The sequence below is a fragment of the Lygodium microphyllum genome, chromosome 1, assembly GCF_053477565.2.
Source record: "Lygodium microphyllum isolate KBCC chromosome 1, Lygodium_microphyllum_v1.1.10, whole genome shotgun sequence".
NCBI lineage: Eukaryota > Viridiplantae > Streptophyta > Polypodiopsida > Schizaeales > Lygodiaceae > Lygodium > Lygodium microphyllum.
In genome coordinates, this window is record NC_141135.1 from 121,670,426 (window position 1) to 121,695,389 (window position 24,964).

Sequence of the window (24,964 nt, forward strand, 5' to 3'; positions counted from 1 at the left end):
AACCAATAACCTATGGTTCAAGCCCCACAAGGTGTATCATGGGTAGGGACGCCTATGTTCACATGCAATGTTTGTGTTCCCTTCGCCACTTCGATGAAGCCTCCACCATGTTAGGTGGCCCAAGGAGGAGGATCCCAATTCCAATGAAGCTCCAACATTTGCTCATCAGCCCCCGGCTTATTCTTGGTGTTAATAGGAGATGCCTATGTTGTTCATGGCTAATATTTGAGGGGAGGTGCCCCCTTGTGGCCTTCAAGTGTGTAAGTCTAACAACAAAAGTATATTTCAAAATATCAACATCTCATAGTTGTCATTAAGTTGACACATGCAAGGATATAAGCAAATTAATGCTTAGGGTATTTGACATAAAAAGCACCAATAGTGATGAGAGAGAGAGAGAGAGAGAGAGAGAGAGAGAGAGAGAGAGAGAGAGAGAGAGAGAGAGAGAGAGAGAGAGAGAGAGAGAGAGAGAGAGAGAGAGAGAGAGAGAGAGCCTTTACCTCACTATGATTGATCATAGTATGTGTTGACCATAGATGGTGTATGAAATGGCTAGTAGAGTAAAGGTATGAGGAGTCTAATTGTTCACTTTTGCATATAAAGAGGTGCCATTGAAAACAAACTTCAAGTTAAGCATTGGATGCTTGAAGTGCAACACATTGTATTGATCATAGTATGTGTTGACCATAGATGGTGTAAGAAATGGCTAGTGGAGTAAAGGTATGAGGAGTCTAATTGTTCACTTTTGCATATAAAGAGGTGCCATTGAAATCAAACTTCAAGTTAAGCATTGGATGCTTGAAGTGCGACACATTTTATAATGGTAAACTTTAATGCAAAAAGTGTGGATGAGAAGGACAAAGCACTTTATAATGATTTAAATGCAAGTAAATTGATAAAACATGCTTTCATCCTAGTTTTAAATTTTTTATTTCCACATGCATTATAACAAAGGGTGGCACAATAAGAAGGGGCCATATTAGGCTTGACTAGACCTTCTAGCAGTTGAGGAGGTAAAGTAAGCCTTGTGTGGCACATGCTTGTTCCACTAGTACCTCGTGAGTACCTCTAAAATTGGAGAAGGCTAGTTTTGATAGTATGTAGCATGACCTTAGGGGGTGGTGCCACACCAAATCTAATTAGACTTTGTGGAAGTCTTGAAAGTAAAGTGGATATATTGTGGCATGTCCTTTTTCCTCAAGGAAGATACACCTACTTTATGAGATAGGTGAAACTCTAGTGATGAGCCAAGACTTGTTTGCTCAAGTGATAGCAAGATGATGTAATAAACCCACGGTTAAGAGTTCCATTCTCACAGGTACAGATGGGCGGTAGAATGGGACCACGTGTTGAGGTGGTAGTCAAGGGTATGGGACCTCGGTGCCCCTCGATTACAAGTCTCAAACCTTGATATTAATTAGGACAAATATAAATTCACATCTAAAGTCTACTAATAAAGCGTACCCTAACTGTTAGCAAATGGGAAAGAAATGAATGTCATACATTTCTTGTGACGTCCGAAAGTCTCTCACACGTTTGTTGCAAACAATAGTCGGGCTTTGGGAGTATCTAAATGTCCCGGTGGGTCCACGTGGACGGTTTTGACTGGTCTTTGAACTTTCCACGTCGGACCATATAGAGGTGTACCCCTACTCTCTCTCTCTCTCTCTCTCTCTCTGCCCGCCTCTCCCTCCGCCTCTCCCTCCCTCCCTCTGCCTGTGTGTCTCCAGAGCTCTGCAAGCAGGTGTGGTAGCGGGCGCTTCCATTGTCGTCGATATGGCTCTGAGGCGTGCCCTGCGCATGCGTCCCCCTCCATCATCGTTTGCCCGCTCTTTCGTTCCCGTCCTCCCCCAATCGCGCTCCTCTTTCAGCTGCTGCTCTTCTGCCATAAATTGCCCTTCCTCCTCCTCGTCATCCTGCTGCTGTGCTTCCTCCAGCTCCATCCCTTTCGCCGCTTCTTCGTCGTCGGTGCAGTCGCCCCCTGCGGCTTCTCTTGCTTCGCTCCTGGACCATGGGCCCTCCCCTGCCACCATCGCAGCGGATAAGGCCATTCAGCAGGGGCCCCGACACGACTGGCAGCGTGAAGAAATCCAGGCCATTTACGATTCGCCGTTGCTCGACCTCCTGTTCCATGGGGTAAGCGCCTTTAGCCACATTCCTTCTCCTCCGCTCTGAGAGCTTATCGAGTCTTTATTTCTTGCATGCATGACCGATGCACAGCAACGTAGATCTGAGAGCTTATCTTGACATTCCAGCAGCTGCATGTGTTAGTACATATACAGCACGCCCACAATTCAACATATACCGGCTCATTATGCAGATAGTGATGCGTGCATTCTGATGGGAATTGCTGGTTTGCAGCTCTGGCCATGAGTCTTCTTGATACCCTGATGGCTTAAATTGGCCGAAACTTCTGGTTGTTGACGTGCTGTTGGGTTGGCATTCATTGATGTGCTTATGTGTTTGCATGCATAATTCTTACTTCTAGAAATTCTTTCTAATATATACGTGTGCACGCACACGCCTGTTGCAAACTCTATTATCTTGTAATTAAAGCTCTCGTTGATAATTTTCATGCGATCCAATATGTTGGTACACTGAAACTTTAAATACATTAGCTATGGCAATAACTGCCAATCAAACTCATATACCTGTTATTGAAAATTCCTTCTTTTTTACTCTTGTGACTCAGGCTCAAGTACATAGACATATGCATAAATTTAGAGAAGTGCAACAGTGCACCCTTCTCTCTATCAAGACTGGTGGCTGCACTGAAGACTGTGCTTATTGTCCACAGTCATCTCGTTATAAAACTGATGTTAAAGCTCAGAAGTTACTCTCCCCTGAAGTCGTCCTTGAGGCTGCTAAAAAGGTATGGATTTTACTAGTATTTTCCACGTTAAATTAAGAGATCCATTTTGAATCATAACTTTTCTTTAATTGTCAATTGTAAATGGTTATACTTGTCAGGATCAGTTTTTGCAATAGCTTATGCATTATTCATGTGTCAAAGCATTTACAGATGCTCAGAAAAACTGCATATGAACTGATTCTTATTTTTCTGAGATTTAGGCAAAGGAAGCTGGAAGCACACGATTTTGCATGGGTACAGCATGGCGAGATACTGTTGGGAGAAAGAGCAACTTCAATCAAATCTTGGAATATGTGAAGGAAATCCGGTACGGGTGCTGTAGTTATATCTAAAGTATGCTTGTGGACTTAAAAAGGGGCTAGTGATTAACATGACCTTGCAATTTGTTGTGGTTATGATACTGAGTTAAAGTCAATTTTGCTTAGATTATTCACTTTGATGTCATGCCACATCTCTCTTTTTCTAAGAAAGATTATGCCATTTGATAGCTTTTAATTGATGTGAGGTTGAATTTATGGTATCTATGCTTCACAAGGTTTGTTACTTGAGATAATCAAGACCTGATTTCAGAAGTGGGCAGCTTTTAATTTACAGGCAGAACATGCACAGTTGTCATGGGCATTGCCACCATCATCACCACCTAATCGGGACACTTTACCAAAATAAAGGCTGATACTTGGGGCTAGAAGATATGTAGCTAGACTAAATCTGCAGGCACCCCCCTCTCATTGACATGTCAAGAAACAAGAATCCAAGTGAGCTGAGGGGCTACACATGCTTGTACAAATGAAAATGGACAAACTCATTCAACACCCCCTCTCATGACATATCAAGCAAAAAGAAGCTGAATGAGCTGAGGGGCTTGCACTGAAGTACAAATGAAGGGGAAAAGCACCCCCCTTTCCAGATGAGAAATGGTGGTTACAAAGTAGTTCACTAAGGCCAGCCGAAGGAGATGCCATGGTAAAGGCATCTCCTACAATGTCAAGTAGGTATGTGTTACATACTCCAATTTGAGAGTTGCTAGCTCCATTTGTACGTGAGCAAGATTCCATGCTCATTTTGTGAAATAATGCTATTGTCCCAAATCAGCCATCTCGAATGTGGAGTGTACTTGATGCATGACGTCAGCTAGCTTGGTGGCATGTGAGCATGTGATCCTAAGATATCCATCTACACAATAATGAACCAAAGAAGAGAATCGGCTTAATATAGCTAAAGACTTGGGTCCAATTGATTATGTATGAATCCTTGGGAAAGATAAATGAGTCAATATGCTAGTAGGAAACTTGCTTCAATGCATAGAGAGCCTTCCACAATTGGCATAGTCTTGAAATGACGGATTTTGCAGGGTGCTCCACATAAATCAGCTCGTGAATCACCCCATACAAGAAGGCATTGTTAATGGTCCATTTTGATACATAGGCCAACGTTAATGCAATAGTAGAGCTTAATACCATGAGGATACTATTTATATCATACATGGGCTATAGCCTATAGTAACAAAGAACGGCTGTCCTTGATAGATCTGTTGAAGGGGATGCCAAAATAGGATGGGGGATGCCCCCTATCCTATCCTTGATAGCTTGCTTTTTCCCCCTTTTGGTTGTCTCCTACCTTGTCCCCTTGTTACGGATGACTGATGGGGAACGTTTGACAGGGGGCCTTTTTTGTTTTTTTTTTTTGGGGGGGGGGGGGTTTTGGGTTTTTTTGGGTGTTTGTGGAGTTTACAGCCTTCTTCCAATGGGTTTAATATGTTAGTTACTTTGTTTTCCCACCTTTGGTCACAACTACACACATAGAAACTCAACATACTCTCATATACCAAATTAGCTCACATTACATGCACAATTTTCAACAATGGAAAGTACATGTATGCATCCATGCACATGCGCATGTTCTTTGGTAATGCATATTTATCCACACCTCCATCCACCACTTCACATGCATACAATTGGCAACTATGAAATTTAAGATGTTATTTATGTATGCCATCCATAGAAACAGGGAACGGCCGTTCCGGCCTGTAGGAACGGCCTAACGCGTTCCAAACCCTCCAAGGAGGTGAAACGGCCAGGGAACGTTCCCTGTCGTTCCCCCTGCCGTTCCCTGTTTGGAACGGCCGTTCCAAGCCTGTTTATTGAAAATTGATGTTTTTTCTTGTTTTTAAAAAAAAAACTTGGGTCATAGTCCTTCTACCACATATTCACCCATCTCCATTGTTTAATGTGCACACACTAATCTCTCTCTCTCTCTCTCTCTCTCTCTCGGGTTGAAGATTCAAAGTGTCAAGACAACCCACAATCTAATTAGGAGTCCATGCAAAGTTCAAATTTGATGCATTATCAACTCTTGCAAATCAGAATCAAATTTCAGCCGATCCTCAATTCCAAGGTATTCATCCATTTATATTGTCTAATTTCAAGGGAAATTGGGATAATTGGGGCAATTCAAGGCAATTTGGAGCTATGGGGGTAATCGAGTCAATGTTGGGACATTTGGGTCAATTTCATGCATTGACGGGTATTGGGGCAATTAGAGGGACATTCTTTGGGGCAGTTTGGGTCATGTAGGGCATATTTGGGGCACTTAAGACATGTGCCGTTCCCCCCGTTCCCGTCTCCCGACCTTGGACGTTCCCCCCGTTCCAGGGGGTCCCGTTCCCGTTCCCGTTCCCCGTTCCAGGTAACCATGATGCCATCCCCTCGCCCCTCCCCCATCCCACCCCTAATCCCTGTCCTCTGCTTTTCGTTGTTTCCGATCCCCAAGATCTCATCCTTGCCCCATGTTACTATGGACCCTATAGGAGAAATGTCTCCTTGTTGTGCATGCCTCATGCTACACATAGCCCTTGGCCATTGAGCATGTGTTGTATGTGACATAGATGCTGATCAGGAAAACACAAACAGTAGCTGCATTAAATACAGTCGACTGCCGGCAGGAAAACAGGTCACCTCAGCCTGCTGTCCCGAAAACACAGATTTGGAAGGGTCAATAACAGGTCCCCAGACCTAAAACAGCCCAAACAACTGTAAATGCAGATGTCAGATTGCAAAACGCTGAGAAATAGCAGGAAAACATGCCAAAAATTAGTAGAGGAAGGTTGTCCAGGCCGCAAATCAGGCACAACATTAGAAACAGGTCAAATCAGCAGACGAAAAGTCAAAACTCAGATTGAAACAGTGTAAAACAGCAGCAGGAACAATAAACCTGCAATTTGATACCATGTCAGAAGTGGATGCAGTGATGCAAGCATAGAAAACTGTTGTAATAGACTGCTGAACACAAGAGACAAAGGAAAGAGAAAGAGAAACATTGCAAAGAAAAGAACACTGCACAAAGAACTCAGAAGCAAAGAGATACTCGGGAAATTGAATTCATATACCAAGATATGAGATAGTATAGAACCAATGTGAGTCCCGGTTGTGAAGGCACTGGCACTTGCTCCTCTCCCTCCACCAAAACTTGTCAGACGATGAATGGCATATGATGCATAATGACTGTGGAGGAGGAACCTGAATTAATAGGCAAAAATAATGCCATAAATGATGTCAGGTTGGCCAGCATTAAATGCTAGTCGGCTAGCAATAAATACCATCAAAATGATAAACAAAAAATGCCTGAAATATCTAGAATGTGCCTAGTCCTCTTTGGCATGCACAAACTCAGCCATGAATTAACATATTTGCTAACACACACACAACACATATCATTGCTAACATCCCCTCTCAGATCTTGGATGTGGCGGAAGGCCAAAGGAGATGGAACATATTTGAATTTTGAAGGTAGTAGGAGTTCTATCGTTGATGATGATGTTTGCCAATGAAGAATGCTAGCCAAGGAGTAAAACCCCCTCTCTAGATGAAGGTTTGATGCAATAAGAGGTCTCTATAGGCCAATGGAAGTAGAGAGGCTTAGAATGAATCACTCTAGAAAGCTCTAGTTGGGAATAGGTGAGCCAAATCTTTGACCCAATTAAGAGATGATAGCAAGGACTTATTGAAGGCATCGTAACTTGCTTAAGAAGAAGAAGAGGGGCCAAGGGCCATGGGATGGGTATGCAAGAAACAGGGGAATCGGGGTTGGTGGCTTGATGATGAAGCAAAGAGGTGGCCGTAAATACATTGAAAAAGTACTCGACACGTTTAACATGGCTGAAGCTAAACCTCTTGGAGTTCCTTTACCTCCATACATTAAACTTAGCAAAGCCAACAGCCCAAAGGATGAGAAGGAAGCTAGTGCAATGAAGGAAGTTTCTTATGCATCAGCCTGTGGCTCTCTTATGTATGGTATGGTTGCTACTCGTTTGGATATTGCTCATGCAGTGGGAGTTGTTAGTCGCTATATGTCTAATCTTGGTAAATCACATTGGGAGGCTGTCAAATGTATCTTTAGAGTCTTAAGGGTACACAAAGTAAGTGTATATACTATGGGCAGGGTGCTTTGAGTTTGCAGGGATATTGTGATGTAGACATGGCAAGTGACTTGGATACACGCAAGTCCACTAGCGGGTACTAGAGGAGCAGTTTCTTGGTTCTCTAAGTTGCATAAAATCGTATCATTGAGTACAGTGGAAGCTGGATATATTTTAGCTATCTGAAGCTTCCAAAGAAGCTATTTGGTTGAGTAGACTTGCTGAATATTTCAGCATGTTTATGAGTACTCCAGTGTTGGGATGTGATAATGAGGGTGCTATATATCTGGCTAAGAATGCCATGTTTCATTTGCGCACCAAACATATTGATGTGCGGCACCACTTTATCCGATAGGTTTTGGAAGATGGTTTGGTCATATTGACCAAGATTAAATTATAGGATAACCCTGTGGACATGCTCACTAAAGGTCTTTTTAAAGCTTAGCATGAGCATTGCATACTTCTAGTGGGAGTTGGTTAGAGGTTCACTTCGGACCTTTATGTGGGAGGTTGTTGGGTGTAAAGGCTCATTGTTCTCTTCTCGTTTATTGTATTATTTATTTGTACATGTGAATGCACCCTTGTGGGTAAAAAACATGTAAACCCTAAAGTACAAATACATTTCTTTATCTTCATGTACCATCACATTGTTGGTACACACAAATCGTGTTTACTCTCTCTCTCTCCCTCTCTCTACTGTTGACTTCTCTCTTGCACTTCACGCGTGCACATCCTTCACGTTTGTTGCTGCCATTTCTTTGCTTTTGCCTACAACTCACCTTCACTTTCTTCTTGACTAGCAGGATCAGAGATGCATAAGGTGAGGAACTTGGTTCAATCTTGTAAGGGCATTTTGAGGCATGGTCGGCCGTGTACTTATCACAAATTCAAAACATAGGCCTTTTTCTTTCTGCTCCTTCATAACATATGGGCAGATGAACTTTTGACCACTTGGACCATTCGAGGCTGATACAATTCGGGGTCTATCTTTAGCATATTTACTCTCACCATTAGTGTCATGAGGACATGCATTTTTGAAACCTCACTTAACATGTGGATTAATTTTTGATCACATGATTAAGTAAATGTTACACATGCAAGGCGCATTGGGTTTAGAGTAAATTTACGAGTATGGGACTCTAGAAAATCACTGGATGTCAAAGGCAAAAGTTGCTATAAGTTATGTTGCACAGGTACTTGGTGGTATCTGGTGTCAATTGTTGGCCTATGTCATTCATTTGGCCATAAGTGTCAGTCGGTTACACTAGAGATGTGGTGTTTAACCTAACGCTGATCTAATGGTTAAAGATGGCACATAGAGAGACTCCAGAGTGGAAGATGCCTAGCCAATTTAATTATTGGCCAGTTTTATTATTTTTTTGGGCACCGAAATAATTATTTGATTAATTTTCAGTAATTAAAGACTGAAAATTAATATTTAATGATGGATAATGTTGGAAAAATCATTTGGGAAGGTTGCCACTTGGCAAACTTGCCCATACAGGCTGGTAAAAGGCTAAAGAAGAGGAAAAATGAGATCATTCTTGTTGTATCAAATGTGGGAGAGCTGTGAGCAGCCATGCCCAGCCTATTTTCAGCCATTGCAGCTAGCCACGAGTGAGTTTTGAGGAGGCGATTGCAGATTTGGACCCTCCACAGCTGGGCGATTGCATCCAAGTACAAGATGACAGCTGATTTGGATGTCTCAGTTGTAGGTGACAGCATTTAATGCTGTTGTGGCAGAGCAACAGCTGCATTTAATTGATTTTCAGTCATTCTTCTCGACAAAACTCTGAATTTTCTCTCTTTATAGCTTTCTCTCTCATCTCCCAGCCATTTCACAGTCTTGCTTCAAAGATCTTAGCATTTGGACCCTTGGAGGCTGAGAAATTCCTTAATTTACAGTAGAAATTAGGGTTTAGCAGCAGCCTTGGGGAGTGTGCCAAAAATTGAAAGTTCCAAGACTTGGATTTTTCAAGGCTGAAGGTGAATTTCAGCTAAATTTAGGTGGAGGACTAGCCAGCCATTGAATTTGGGACACTTCCATCATCTATGAAGTGGGTGAAGGCCAATTAAGTGCCTGAATCAAGGGGCAAAACATATTGAAGACTTGCTGGTCACTTTGGACAGCAAGGGGAGTTTGGATTGCAAAGGGGATCGGGAGAATCCCATTGTAAATCAACTTCTTCTTCAATAAAGCTAAAGAATGCCGAAAGGGGTGTCAATTTCAAGGCCAATCGGGTGTGCAAGATCAGTAGGTAAATTTGTATTTTCAGATTTGTATTTATTGTTTGTTGTTGTAATTAAGTTGTAATCAGGGATTTACTACCTATTCACGGAAGGAAGCAGGTTACAATTAGAGTTGACTGTTGTCCCAGAAGTGCCTTGTTATCTTTTAGCATGGAAGGGGGGATATGTGTCAGAGTTCAGTGATGCGGAAGCGTGGGACCAAGACAGAGAGAGAGAGTGAACACAAAGAGGAGAGAGAGAAAGAGACACTAGAACAAGATCTACTGTAGGAAGTATGCTGAATACAAAGGAATGTAGATCTATACACACATGCAGTGCGTATGTTTGCGTATCTCCTCCTTGATGATGTCACCACACGAGCACACCTCGAGGATAGCAAGGCTTGATCACGATCTGATCTCCATGATCTGCTAAGAGTGCCTGTGAATGAATGTGTGCCAAAAGATTGGCTATATATAGCCTAGAAAAGAATAATGTCCAGCATCAGGTCAGCTGCATTAAATGCAACCGATTGCACAAAAAATGCCAAAAATTGTCCGATTGCATAGTCCTTTGCCATGTGGCATCTACGACAACATCTCTCACCACACATGTGATTGCTGACTTGGGAGAAACGATGATGTGGCACCGTGCTGTTGCTGACGTGGCACTCAAACTGACCCTGAACTGCTCCACACACTGCTTGAAACAGGAAAATGCATGTGTCAAGGGGATGATCTCTAACACCCCCTCTTTGATCCTGGACGAGGCATAAGGCTGAGGGATCTGGCATGTCTCCGAAGAAGAGCCCGGGGAAGCGCCTTCGTAGAAAAATCTGCAAGATTATCCTCTATCTTGCGGTACTCCACATCAATGGTCACATCCAGAAGCTTCTCCCTAATGAAGTGACATTGGATCTCTATGTGCTTCGTCCGGGCATGGAATACAAGATTCCGTACCAAGGCAATGTAACTCTCGTTGTCGCACCGCAGAAGAGTAGGATGAGACTAGGGGTAGCCAAGCTCCTCCAACAATCTCCGAAGCCACACAACCTCACATGTGGTGGAAGATGCGGCCCGATTCTTCGCCTCAGTAGAAGAAAGGGCTATCGTGGGCTGCTTCTTGCTACTCCATGATATAACACCTACACCCAAGGTAAAACAATAACCTGTAGTAGACCGCTCGTGGTCCACATTGCCAGCCCAATCCGAGTCGCTCCAACCAGCAAGAACAAGATCTGAAACACCTGTACGTGCTGAATAAGAAATCCCTAAGTCAGAAGTCCCCCTCGAATACCGAAGAATCCTTTGGGCAGCCTGCCAATGCACCTGTTCAAGTTCACCCATGAACCCCACCAAGAGACCTATAGCAAAACAAAGATCAACACGAGTGTCGAGGAGCCAAATCAATGATCCAATCAGCTGACGGTAGTGGGAAGTATCCGTCAAGGGAGAATCTGAGTGTGAAGTAGCTTTCCAATTTGGATCCATAGGAGTAGAAATGGTCTGACAATTCTCCATCTCAAAAGTCACCAAAAGCTCCTGAATGTGTCTCTGTTGAGAGATGAAAATCCCCCTCTAAGACTGATAAATCTCGTTCTCAAGAAGAAATGAAGAAGCCCCAAGTCTGTCATCTCGAACTTCTCATGTAAAGCTGTCTTGGTCACTTTGACCTTCTGGGCATGGTCACTTGTAAGAATCAAATCATCAACATACAACACAAACAACACATGACCAGCCTCAGAAGCGTGGACATAAAGCTACGGATCGGCCTTGGAGCACCGATATCCCAATTGTGACTAAAGGAACGAGTTAATCTTCTCATTCCATGCATGTAGAGCTTGCTTTAGGCCATACAAGGCCTTCTTCAACTTGTATACTTTCCCATTCGAGGATCCAAAGCTAGGAGGTTGCTCCACATAGATCTCCTCCTTCAAGTCACCATTGAGAAAGGCCAACTTCACATCCAATTGATAGACAGGCCATCTCCTATGGCCAGCCAAGGCAAGGACAGCTCGAATAGTCGCCATACGAGCAGTGGGGGAAAAAGTATCATGGAAGTCAATGCCTGGGCGCTAAGCAAAACCTTTAGCAATAAGGCAGGCCTTGTGCTTGTCCAAAGACCCATCGTTAAGGTACTTTGTCTTGAAGACCCACTTGACGCCAATCACCTTCTTATGAGAGGGACGAGGCACGAGGTACCAAGTGCCATTTCTCTCAATAGCCTCCAACTCGGTTTCCATATCTTTCCACCAATGGTTAGATTGCAAAGCCTCCTTCACGGAGGTGGGCTCTCGATCTTGCATAACACGGGTCATCAAACAATAGTTAGAGCAAACAAGCTCCGTAGAATGTGCATGGTGCCTCCGTGACCTCCGCGGTTCATCTTGCGGTTCCCATTCTTCAAGGATCCCCTCGATCCCTGAATCTCGGAGCGGATCTCTCCTCGTCGTTCTCCATCTGTTGAAGACTTCGGTACATCCATTGGCGGAAGCTCCACTGGGGTGGTCGGTGGAAGAGAAGACTCTGTATTTGAAGCACAATCTTCATCAAGAGGCTCTGGCTCCAAAAGAATTGTCTCGAGAGCCCAACTCTCCCCTATATCTCCGAGTATGGGGTGCTCCTTAACCCTTGCTACGGCCGGATCTTCCACGAACCACATATCTTGGCTCGTGTAGACTTTCTGCTTTACGAGATCATACATGCGATATCCTTGGGACTTGGAGCTGTAGGCAATGAACACTTGTCTTCGGGAAGTTGCTTCGAATTTGTCTCGTTGAGTCTTGTGGATGTGCACATATGCGTCACACCCAAAAACCTTGAAATAAGAAACATCAGGCTTAGTTCCAAAGGAAGCATCAAAAGGTGTCATCTTGTCAATGGCTGAAGTGGGGGATCGATTGAGAATGTGGACTGCCGTAGCCACGGCCTCGGCCCACAAAAACTGAGGTGTCTGTTGGAGCTCCATCATGGTGCGCGCCATCTCAATCACACTTCGGTTCTTCCACTCCAAAATGCCATTCTCTTGAGGAGTATTGGTATTAGCAAACTCCTGGTGAATGCCCCTATTTGCACAAAAACGAGCAAACTCATTAGAAACAAATTCACTACCCTTGTCTGATCGCAAGATCTTCAATCGCCGACCCGATCGGTTCTTCTCAAAGAGAAGCCAATCCTTGAAGTTGGAGAAATCCTCCGACTTTAGCGCCAAGAAGTAGGCCCAAGTCATCTTGCTGTAGTCATCTACAATCAACATGAAGTACCAGCTCCCCTTTAAGGACTCGTTTCTCATAGGGCCGCAAAGATTTGTAGAGACAAGCTCCATTGGTGAAGTAGACCTCACGAAGCTTTGTTGGGAATTGCATCCTATGCTGCTTTCCATCGAATGCAGGAGACACAAGGTTATAGGCTCACCACTATGTCCGGTAACCCTCGAACAAGGTGTCCTCGTGACACCCTCCGAAGATAATCATGGTTCAGGTGGCCAAACCAAGCATGCCATAGCTCGAAGTGTGTCTGAGAGGTAAGAAGAAGAGAAGTAAGAGTTGTAGAAGACTTCAATTTGTAAATGCCGTTCTTCTCATACCTTGAAGAGAGAACCTTCCTCGATCCACGATTAAGGACTCGAATAGCATCGCTGTCAAACTGCACCAAAAGACCCAGAGAATAAATCTTATGTACTGAAAGTAAATGATACCCTAAACCTAGCACATGCAACACCTCGGAAGTGTGGGTACCAACACGTCCATCTGGAATTAGATGCATCTCACCCCGCGCAACAATGGAACTAAAGAGCTATCATCGATGAGAATTTGCCCATGCGAAGGCCGCAAATGGGTAACACCAACAGTAGAAGGAGTCATGTGCCGTGAGGCACCATTGTCCACGATCCACTCTCGAGCTTGGGGAGTTGTCATTGCAGCATTTAAAGTCTTCGGTGTAGGATCCTCAATGACTGTTGAGTGTAGAAAAGCAGCTGATGAGGGTGCAGCCACCGCTCCAGAATCCTTCGTGTCCTTCTTGGTGTCCCTCTTGTCCTTGTTGGGGCAATCCTTCTTCTAATCACCGGTCGTACCACAAATATGACATGTCGTTTCCTTTTCCTTGTCCTTCTTTGGTTTGTTGTCCTTCTTCTTCTTTTGGTCCTTCCCCTTCTTCTGAGAGGCTTGACTTGTTAATGCCTCTGATTTGGAAGCATTCTGTCTCGTCAACTATTCCTCTTGGTCCAAGACCATAGGAACTAACTCTTCCCAATTGACTCCTGCGCTAAAGCAATAAGAGCGTAGTAGAAGGCACCAAATCGTGGCGGCGACTGGGACAGTAAAGTGATCGCCATGTCTTTGGAGGAAATCGGCTTCCCCGCATTCTGAATCTGTATCTGAAGCTGTCTCAGCTTGTTGATGTGCCCCTGCAGTGAAGAAGACTTGTTCACGGACAAGGTCCGCATCTGCACCTCCAAAGAAACCCTCTTCATCAGGGTCGTTCGGTTGTACATTTGGTCGAGCTCTAGCTATATCTTTCGAGCCATCGTCAAGTGCTCGATGTGAGCTATCACAACTATAGTACAAGGCAGAAAAAGAAAATAACAAATTTTGGCATCCAGTTTGCCCCAGTGAGATTGGGCCTTGGACAACTCTGCACGAGCATTTGAAAAGAGTTTGGACTCATCTCTCACCAAGGGCCGTTCGATCTCTGTCACAAGCTCCACCAAATCGTAAGACTCCGGGATGGCCAATATCATCACCTGCAATGCTTGCACAAATGCAAAAGCAGCCCCCTCTGAGTGTGAAGACATAGCCTGCTAGGGCTCTTTTCTCTGCTTTCTGAACCTTCTTCAGATGCCGGAGGCGATGAAAAGGTGAAATCTGCAATTAAAAACTGAAAACACAGCCTTCCTCTTCTTCAAACAGCAACAAACAGTAGGAAATTCACCAACTGGACTCCTTTCCCGTGTGCCCACGCTCGCTTCAGCCTTGTTCCAAAGCGTAGCCCTCGAATGTTGGAAACACAACCTTGTGTTGCACTGAAATCTCCTCTTCAGGTTGGTTCTTCACTCAGTCAGTCCCTCTTCACCGCTGTGATACCATGCCAGAGTGCAGCAATGCGGAAGCATGGGACCAAGACTGCGAGAGTGAACATAGAGAAGAGAGAGAGAGAAAGAGACAGTAGAACAAGAAGATCTGCTGTAGGAAGGGAAGTATGCTGAATACAAAGGAATGCAGATTTGGAAGGTTTAGGAGTGACTATTTTGGAACGACTCTCCTCCATATGATGGGGGTGTTGGTAATGAGTGCAATATCTATTCAGTTTATGCTATTCGAAGCAGCAGTTACCCTGCTTGCGCAATGTTACTTACACATTTTTGGTGATAGCCTTAGACTTGGCAACACTCTCATATGTTAAATCACAACATTTGTTTCCCAGAAAGAATGCGTTTCTCTGTCTCTGTGTGTGTTTAATGGCAAAGTAACAGTAGTTTTCAGTGTTTAGTAACAATAGCTCTGCCTTAACTATTTGAATAAGTGTTTGCTGCTTTAAGTATGGGACACTCTATTGCTGAGAGTCATTTTCTACTTGTTCCAGTGGAATGGGAATGGAGGTGTGCTGCACATTGGGGATGTTAGAGAAACAGCAGGCGGAGGCTTTGAAGGAAGCTGGTCTGACAGCATACAACCACAATCTGGACACTTCACGAGAATATTATCCTAACATAATCACAACTAGAAGCTATGATGAGCGACTCCAGACTATCAAATTTGTAAGGGAAGCAGGAATCAGTGTCTGCTCAGGTATCCTTAATGTTCTGGAGTACTGTCTTGCGTAAGGTCAAGAGGAGTGTGACTCAGGTAGCTAAAGTTGAAACATGTGTAATCCATGAAAGTGCTACCAGCTAGACATTTATAATGCCAAGGGAGAATGCTGAGGTTTAGTTGGTTTGATTATCTTTTGCATGATGCCGTATGCAAATTCTATGGGGTATTGTTTATTTCAAAGCCTCGGCTCAGGTACCCTTATTGTTCTTTAAGCGGTGTCTTGTGTAAGGTCAACAGGAATGTGACTCAGGTAGCTAAAGTTGAAACATACGTAATCCATGAAAGTGCTACCAGGTAGACATTTATAATGCCAAGAGAGAATGCTGAGGTTTAGTTGGTTTGAGTATCTTTTGCATGATGCCGATATGCAAATTCTATGGGATATTGTTTATTTCAAAGCCTCTGCTTTTTGTAAGCCCAGAAAAGGACAACTCCATGCATGCAAAAGCTTACAAGTTTTTTTTCTGTAATACTGGATAATTTTGTTAAAAAAGGTCATCCAGCCTGACATGTGAAATAAAATCTTTCACTAGAAAGGTAGTCCTCTTTTTGCCAGGTTGAGAGTTTCAAAAAGCTTAACATTTTCTAGTCCTAAATATTTTGTTCTTGTACATAGGACATTCACTATTCAAAGAATCTGTAAGGTTATAATTCACTTTCCATCTTTCCTTTTCCATAAAAAGCTTCAATATCATGTAGTGGTGCCAAGCTGCTGTAATTAACCTGCATGTTTATGGGCAGGTGGTATTATTGGGCTCGGTGAAGCAGCAGAGGATAGGGTTGGCTTAGTACACACTCTGGCAACTCTGCCGGAACATCCAGAGAGTGTTCCTATAAATGCTCTGATTGCAGTTAAAGGAACTCCACTTGAGAACCAAAAGGTCGGTTGCATCTCAAAAGTTGAATTCTTGTGTTTGTTTATTTCCGGAATTCTTTAGGTGGTGAACAACTGTGATCTCTGTCTTTTGATAGCCAGTGGAGATTTGGGAGATGATTAGAATGATTGCAACAGCCCGCATAGTGATGCCCAAGGCCATGGTGCGGCTTTCTGCCGGCAGAGTGAGATTTTCTGTGCCTGAACAGGCATTGTGTTTTATGGCTGGTGCCAACTCCATTTTCACAGGGGAGAAGCTTTTAACCACTCCCAACAATGATTTTGATGCTGATCAAGAGATGTTTAAGATCCTTGGCCTCGTCCCAAAAGCTCCCAACTTTGATCAAGGAAAAAGGTCCTCTGCCAAGGCAACAGAAAGTGATCAGGAAGCAGGGTTGTCAGTTGCAGCAGCATAAGGTCTGTTTTGTTTTGACCATTAATGTTGCAGCCAGGCGACGAGCAATGTGCTGCGTGGAAAGACTAACAATGCACGGGCCTGCTTATTTTCAGTGTCATTTTCTTCATTAACACATTAAGTGATACTCCAGTTAGGGTACGCCGACTAAAGATACCTGTGAGTTGTAAACATGGAGGAAGCTATAACTCCCTCTGATTTTACAAGGAGCCAGTACTCAGGATTCTGAGTGTTAGCACAGGAGATTCCCATTGTGTAGTCCAGTTTTACGTAGTATAGAGGCATCAACTCATTAGAACATGCCTCTTTTTTGTGAGAGGGGAAGAAAGATTCATTCATAAACATTCACTGTGTTTTTCACTTTCCAGGAATACATGATTCTAGGCTTTACCCATTTTTAACATACATTGGAAAAGTGACATACAGGTACAATTGAAAAGTTGAAAAATGGACAATAGTCGTAGGTGACCCTTCAAGATTTTACCACTGTTAATAGCTAAAAGAAGAAACTGTACCCTTAACTAGAGTAACCAACTGGACATGGGGCATCAAAACAATGGCTATAGGGAACGAAAAATATATCTGGTAAGGCTTTGTCTAATCCCAGCTCCCATAAAAACTGGAATCGTTTCCTCTAATACATTAATAGAGGGCTTTCTGGCAAGGTTTAACTGGTGGTAAAATCTTCTTCTTTTACCTCATATATGTAATTACATCAGATGTGGTAATAGCTACATGATTCAAGGTAAAAGAAGAGTCTGTACATTAGAGGAAATGATTAGAGGTTCTTTTGAGGCACTGCTCATAAAGCAAATGTTTTGGAATCACCATCCACCTTGAATTGCATGTAGCTTCATCTGCATCTAGTCAATGCAATGTTTCAATTTCTCATAGATTCCCTCTAAAACCTCAGAAACTTCACTAGATTGTTGAAGATCTTGGAAGCAAACAGTAAAATGAGCGTTTCTTCTCAAGCGGACAAAGAAACCTGTTAAAATCTCAGAAAATTTGACAGCCTAGCTTTAAGAATATAAGTTGCTTAGATTAGCAATGCAACACCCATCCATACAAGTACACTTGCCATCATAATTTCCTTACAAAATTTATTTTCCCAAGGTAACACTTTGGAACCCCCAAACCTGTCAATCTGAGTATACGATCACGCTAGAGACATAGCATTATACAGATTCGTAGTTTGGAGAGATGGGATATTTTTGTCCATGAGCGTGTAATTGCTGGCCCTTGAGCTCCAGAATTGAGATCTAAACCATTGCTCCTAAGCGAATGCATCTTTCCTTGGAGGAGTTATGGGCGCAAACCCTAGCAAGGCACCATTTAACCTTCATAAGCAATACTGATGCAAAATAGCCTACCAGCAATGTGATTAAAAAGTACAACAAAAGGGGAAAAGGTCAATCCTAACCCCAAAAGGCAACCCCTGAATAGTTACCACTCCCTGCAAAAAGGTTTACACAATGACCCCCTTGAATGCTTTGCCTTTGCCACAATCACTGCCCTTGTACCTTTTTCCTTTCCACAATCGATTTGCTCCTTCACTTTTGTCCTTAATAAGTGAATCATAATAACCACAAGACTTTTTGGACATCTTCCCATGTGAGAATAACAGGTTGTTTAGCTACGTTTTTCCCTTTAGTATTCAACATCATGAGCTTATGCTAGGGAGGCACCACATACCTAGGTGAGGGAGTGCATGCCAGCTATGTCTAGCTAGGTATGCAATCACTCCCTCATAGAAGCTAATGACATTGTTGTTTCAAGAGTATAGCAGGGGTATTTAACTTGATAATCATACAATTGGGGGCGGGGGGTTGGTACGCAGGGGACTATCACCAAGATCAATAGAGTTAAGGTATTGAATATAGTAAAGGAGAGAATTGGCATCACTCTTAGCCATGGAATCAACGTTGTAGTACATGTGGAAATCCTCCAACATTTTGCGCAAGGAGAGAGAGCATGTGGAGTGTGCAATTGTTATGTTTCTTGATCACCATAGTGGATTCTTGTCCTCATTTATGATTTGTGCATTGTTTCATTCTTTTTTCCTCTTGTTGCTTACTGCTCTCCTATGATGAGAAAGGGGAGGAGAGAAAGCGTTCTAAATATATATATGTAACTATATATGACTTTTACACATTTTACAATATTTTTTTTTTTCAAATACAAGCAAAGTTTAATCTCTTAGTAGAAGGCCTTAGTCGACTTCGACCTTGTTTGTTTGTTTTTTTGGATATTAATGGCTTATTTGGCTTGGGATCATAAAAATATGTGCATGTTTGATATACTTCATAGTCACAATCAATAAGAATCTCTCCATAAAGGAGTAGGGCCTTAATAAAGTTTCACATGATCTTTTTTATGTTTGAAGTTAGTTATTCTCATTTTCAAGCTTAGGATTGTTCCAAAGATATTAATGGTCGTAGAAGTTTGTGTGCTTCTCCTTGCTTCTAATCCATTAGAGCTACAATGGATGTTTCTCTTATGCTTTGGGAGCATTTAACCTATAATAAAAATAAGAGCTAGATGGCTTACTGACTTATTTAGTCTTAGGATAATTTGTCATGCTTCCTTATTACATAACCTTGAAACTTCTAACAAATTTAATGTATGCAATCTCACCACAAGAAGTAGAGCCTTAACGAAGGCTTGTTTTTTTAAAATTTTAAACTTTGTGCTTAGGATCATTAAGAAGATGTCTTGTAGGTTCACAGTTCTAGTCCTTGCTTTGCAAGCATTGAACTTCCTACAAAAATAAATCCATGTTTGGTAGATTTGGTAAGTATCATAGAGGCCACATGTTTAAGCAGCTCCAAACCTTGGGTTGAGTCCATGCTTGGTAGATTTGGCATGTATCATTGAGCCCACATGTTTAAGCAACTCCAAATCTTGGGATGGTGTTTGGCCCCAATTGCATGATGGAATGTGTGATATGATGTGCGCGTATGTCTCACATTAGGGGATCTCAAGATGTGCTTATGCTTTATTGGAGGAATCTTGGTGTTGTAGGTAAGCAATGCTCGGAGTTTGTGTGGCTATAGAAGGTGCACTATGGCTAGCTTGACAGAGAATGAAAGCAAAGAGGAATTTGATACCAACTCCATTGACTAAGACACCAATGACCAAAAGATTGAGCAAATCTCAATGGATTCCAAGCCCTCCTAAACACAAGGATTGCTCATAGATGCGAGTATAATAGAAATCAAATTAGATATGGAATGGCTTGAGCATGTAGAAGTACTCAATAACAAATGAATGAGATACGATTGGGAGATGCATGGGCAAAATTCTATCACTTACAAAGTCTTAAAAGGCTAAAACCAAACTCTCAATCCATCATAGATAGAAGCATCTCAGGAACATCTTAGCAAACAATGAATCTAAACTTACCAATTAAATAAAGCCACAAGGTATCCCAAAGTGATTTACAAAATATGAAAAGGAGACAAGTCAATGTTCCATTTGGCACCAAGAGAGAAGGGTGGTGCAAGGAGGATTTGGTCCATTGCTTGAGGAAAAGGATGTGAAGACTAAGAACTGAAAGTAGGGTAACTAGAAAGACCTTATCTAGGGTCTCCTATAGCTCTAGAGCCACATGTGGTTATGACACCCCCAACAGGCCCACTTGAACCCTTAGATTATGATGTAGATGAACTATAAAAGCAACTGGCAGAGGGAGAATATCAAAATCAAAGGGAATCATACAAGACTATGTTGTAGACCTTGAGGGCATAACCCCAAAAGGTAATTGATCACTCTCTTCCCTCTAAAACCCTACTTCAAGAAGAAGAAGAAAATCCAAAAATGGCTATGCAAAGGTACTAAGAAAGGCACCAATTAGATATCCTAGTAATGTTTAACCTCAATATGAATGAGGAAAGTAGATTCCAAAGATGACTGCCTTTGCAAATAGCACAATTGCTCATTTGGACAATTGAGAACATTACACATAGATGGCTTAATCAACTAGATCTCCTAGCCTATCATAGGTCTTGCCATGCATGGAAGTAGAAAAATATTTGTCAAGTAAAAAACATAGGAACTATTGCAAAGCCACCTAGAGTGATGCTACCCCATCCTTGAAACCAATAAAAGAGCATGAGAGGCTTATTGTTACTCATATATGAAGATGAGAGGGTAGATCCACCCTATTGCCCCCCATAGAGCCACAACATAAGAGACACTCATCTAGATAAAACCTATTTGTTCCAAGCCTTAGACCTAGTGCTTTCCTTTAGTTACCTTTGTGTGTGATTTCAGCACAGCTGCCTAGAAACCTCATTTATCACAACCTATAACTACCTCACACTTTTGATCAAGCTACTACAATGGCCGGTCACATCCTATAAAGATGGGATCCCACCATTATTCTTTGATATAAATGTAGCAATGTGACAACGATGTGGCTTCATCTTCGAGTTGTGTTGTTGCCTAATTATTGTACACAATTGCTAGAGGATATGGTGGTCAATAGGTTTGCCAAAATGCACCTATCTCTTCTTCCATAAGTCCACGTTGCAACTTCATGAGTTTGTGAAAGAATACGTCCTCAATGAGGGATGCCTCCAAAATCTAATCATGTGGGCAACTTTTTCCTTTGTAAAAACAAGCTTATCTTTTATATGGTATGATTAGAACCATTGATTCAAAAACTACATGTACGAGGCATCTACTTTGAAATTCTAATGGGGTCTTGTTCTCCTTTTGATTGTTTTGAAGAGGTTTAAGCTCCTTTCAACTACCCTTGTGAGCCATCTTTGAACTCATGGCCCTTTACTTAATCCTGGTTCGTGCACCTATGGTTTTGGACATAATCATGTATGGGTATCGATGTACATAGGTGGTTTCATGACCTTTTTTGCAGAGTGGAATCTCATCTTAGAATTGCTTCCCTACCTTGAAGATGTTTGTAAGAACCATTGAATGTGGTATATGGTGTGTTGATCACTCATGAGGAGGAGTTTGGCCTTTAAGAACCTCATGTTCAAGATACCCTTGCATTGTACAAGTTGTAAATATGTCAAAAAGTCACACATCCCATTGTACATGCTATGTGCTGAAAGAAGAATAAGGTTTCGTAAGAAACGTTTCATAGTCTCTTATTAGGATCTTTTGTTCTTAGGTGGTTTGTGAGCTTTTAATTTTCATGATTTGATGATTCATTGTATGGAAACATGGATGTAGAGGTTCGTGTTGCTTGTTTCTATTGACTCACAATAACAACACATTCATAATTTAATGTATGTGATTGAGCAAGATAATTTTTCTAGAACAAAATAAATTTCAAGGACTACTCATGGATCATAGGAGGTACTCATCTTATGATTTAAGGACCTCCTTAACTTAGAGGGATAGTCTATTCCAAAATAGAACACTCAACTTTGTTGTGGTCTATCTCTGAGCTTTCCTTAAAGGTGCCTTCCCTTGGCCCTTGTAACGATTATTAGCATAAGAATTTTAGTCTATTAGCTCCACCTTACAACTCTCAAGTTCACTTTTCTTATTTGTGAGAGCCCTTTTTCTTTGTCTTTGTTTTGTTGAAGCCTCGTTTAAACAAAGTCACTCTTTGATTATGCATTCATTTGAGAGATATTTCCCAAATGTTTAGATGATTTCTTTTCCTTGTAGAGCACCTTGAGTGACCCCTCAATTCCTAGTATAAATAGAATATATCCTACTCATAGATCAAACATCCTTCTCATACTAGAGTTCCACGTGTAGCTAGATGGAACATGGAAGGCTTGTCAATGAGATGTGAATGGTATAACAATTGTGGTTGCAGTTATATGTCCTTCGGCAATTGATAGCCTTGTTGGTAGCCTAGGCTGATTTGGCTAGGGGACTTGAGCCTTTTCTCTCTTTCTCCAAAGGGCTAGGATAGAGGCGGTCTATGGGTTGAGATCAATAGGCAACATGTAGGTCTCCTTTCCTCCCTCATGGCATGATGGCAACATTTTGGGTAAGGTAAAGGTAGGCTATAGACTGAGATAGAGAGGAGGATGGTGGATTTTTGGACAACCTCGCAGTGTAGAGTCAGGCCTCTTGAGTCTCTCCTCTTTCCCATCTCACTAACCCCGATTATTTATCGAAATAGTAATGGCCAAGGCATTGACACTCTTTGGTTCCATTAACAGGGATAGCAGTAGCCGGCGGACGGCCAAGGTAGCGAGACCTTGGTTCATCTGCTCCTTATATTTAGAGCCCCTTCCTTGTAATAATTAGTTGCCCTCACCCCTTGTTTGATTATTAAGTATTTTTCACTAGAGTCTGCGTAGTAATGTTGTAACTTCTATTGTTTGATTATTATTATATATTTTAACTCTAGTTGCTATTTAATTCGTTGAATAGATTACTCATTACTACTTATATCTATTACTATTACTACCTTAGCCAATCATACTATGCCTTCATTGCTTCATTGCTGTGGGTATTATCACCACCAAATACCTTAGTATAGGTGTCATTATTCTCATTATTGTTGATGCTAATACTAACCAGATATCAATATCACTAATATACTACAGAGACCTCTATACTAATGTTAGTAGAATCATCATTATTAGTATGTATATCATTATTCTCATTATTGTTGTTTGATAATACTAACTCAGATATCAATATTTCTAACATATATTAGGAAAAAATTGAGCTAAAAAATGGGCTCTTAAAAATAATATAGTTTAAGATGTGGGTCTTTTGGATTGTCCAATAAGAAGGCTCGATATTAATATCCATGGAGGGTGAATCTTCTCTCTTCAAATCTTGGGTTTTTGATTAAAAAAAGGGATAGTGGGGGATTAAAAAGGGGGTGAATGAATAATACATAAAATTTGAGTTTCTCTTGACACCTCGTAAAATTTCCCTCCTTTTTGGTAAATTTTAATTTTACTTTTTTTCTCTCTCACAAAATCAACTCAAAAGTTTAATAGCATACTACTTTCCCTCTCTTCTCTATTCTAGTAAATATCTCCATTGAGTCTCTATGGTGAGAGTAATTAGGGTTTTGAGTGTTCTGCTTACCCCTCTACTTTTATCTCCTTGTAGTTGTAGAATTTAGGCAAAGCATAGGTGTCTATCTCTCTTTGCGTTTTCTCTTGTTTGCTATTTTTTCAGTAGGGTTCAATATCGTTTCTTACTATTATTGTTATTTTCTTGCAAAGGTTGTTTTGGGCAAGAGGCATACATGCTCATTTGTGTGTGTGTGTGGCTTCTCTTTTCTGTTGTGTTTTCAATAGACCTTGATGTTGGTTCTAATTGTTGTTGTTTCCTTACAGAGTTCATTTGGAATAAGAGGTGAAAGTACTGATCTCTTTCTCTTTGTATGGGTCTCAACACAACATAATGTTGATTCTAACCCTTATTGTTGCTTCTCTTTTCTATTGTGTTTTCAATAGACCTTCATGTTGGTTCTAATTGTTGCTATTTCCTTGCAGAGTTCATTTAGAATAAGAGGTGAAAGTACTGATCTCTTTCTCTTTGTATGGGTTTCAATACAACATAATGTTGGTTCTAACCCTTATTGTTGTTTTATTGCAAAGATCATTTTGGGTGAGTTTGCATAAGTGCTCATTTGTTTCTCTCCCTTCCTCTTTTTCTCTCTCTATGTTTTCCTCTTTTCTATGGTTTTCCCAATATACCTTCATGTAAATACTAACTCTTGATATTGTCTTTTTGTATAGATAAATTTGGACTAGATTGGATATGTGTTGATTGCTTTCTCTCTTCCCCTCAGTCATACACACTCTTTTTCTTCCTCTCTATGTTTTCCCTTTTCTGCTTTACATTGGGGTTTAATGCTAGTTTTAAATTTTGGATTGAATTTTGTTACAGCACTTAACGCAAGGTAGTGCAAAGATTCTGTAGCTCTAGGTTTTCATAAGCAACAATTCAATCTTATCTTCAGTAGATTAACTTGTAGGTAAATTCGCTCAATTTTGTGTTTCATGCAACTATTTAGATATTTAAAAAAAAATTGATTCATCGATTGAATAATGTAGTCATAGTTTTCTCATATCTATGTTAATAGGTTTTGATGATCGTAAGTTTCAAATTTATTGTTGTTACTGCAATCGACATAGTAGTATAGATATTCTACCTTATTGGTAAATTCTCTCTTTTGTATCATAAGAACTCATGAAAAATTAGTTATTTTGGATGTTATTGAAGTGCTATGTTTCTACAATATGTAGGTATTATGCAAGGTTTAGGTGAATCACAAAACTCTCAATTAACTATTTATGGTGAGTGATTCCTTTGTGTTAGTGGACGATATGGATATGCTAGAAGTTGAGGTTGAAAAATCCTTTGATTTATTGGTTCCACGTCCATTTGGA

General features: G+C 41.5%; 1 protein-coding gene across 1 annotated transcript; it reads left to right on the forward strand.

The window, feature by feature from the left end:
• Positions 1-1,661: 1,661 nt before the first annotated feature.
• Positions 1,662-17,021, forward strand: BIO2 (Radical SAM superfamily protein). The gene is made up of 6 exons (XM_087680991.1): positions 1,662-2,136; positions 2,693-2,872; positions 3,073-3,179; positions 15,098-15,303; positions 16,069-16,208; positions 16,300-17,021. Exons 1-6 carry the CDS (start codon positions 1,777-1,779, stop codon positions 16,615-16,617), a joined length of 1,311 nt encoding a protein of 436 aa, XP_087537117.1. The 5' UTR covers positions 1,662-1,776; the 3' UTR covers positions 16,618-17,021.
• The last annotated feature ends 7,943 nt before the right edge of the window (positions 17,022-24,964 follow it).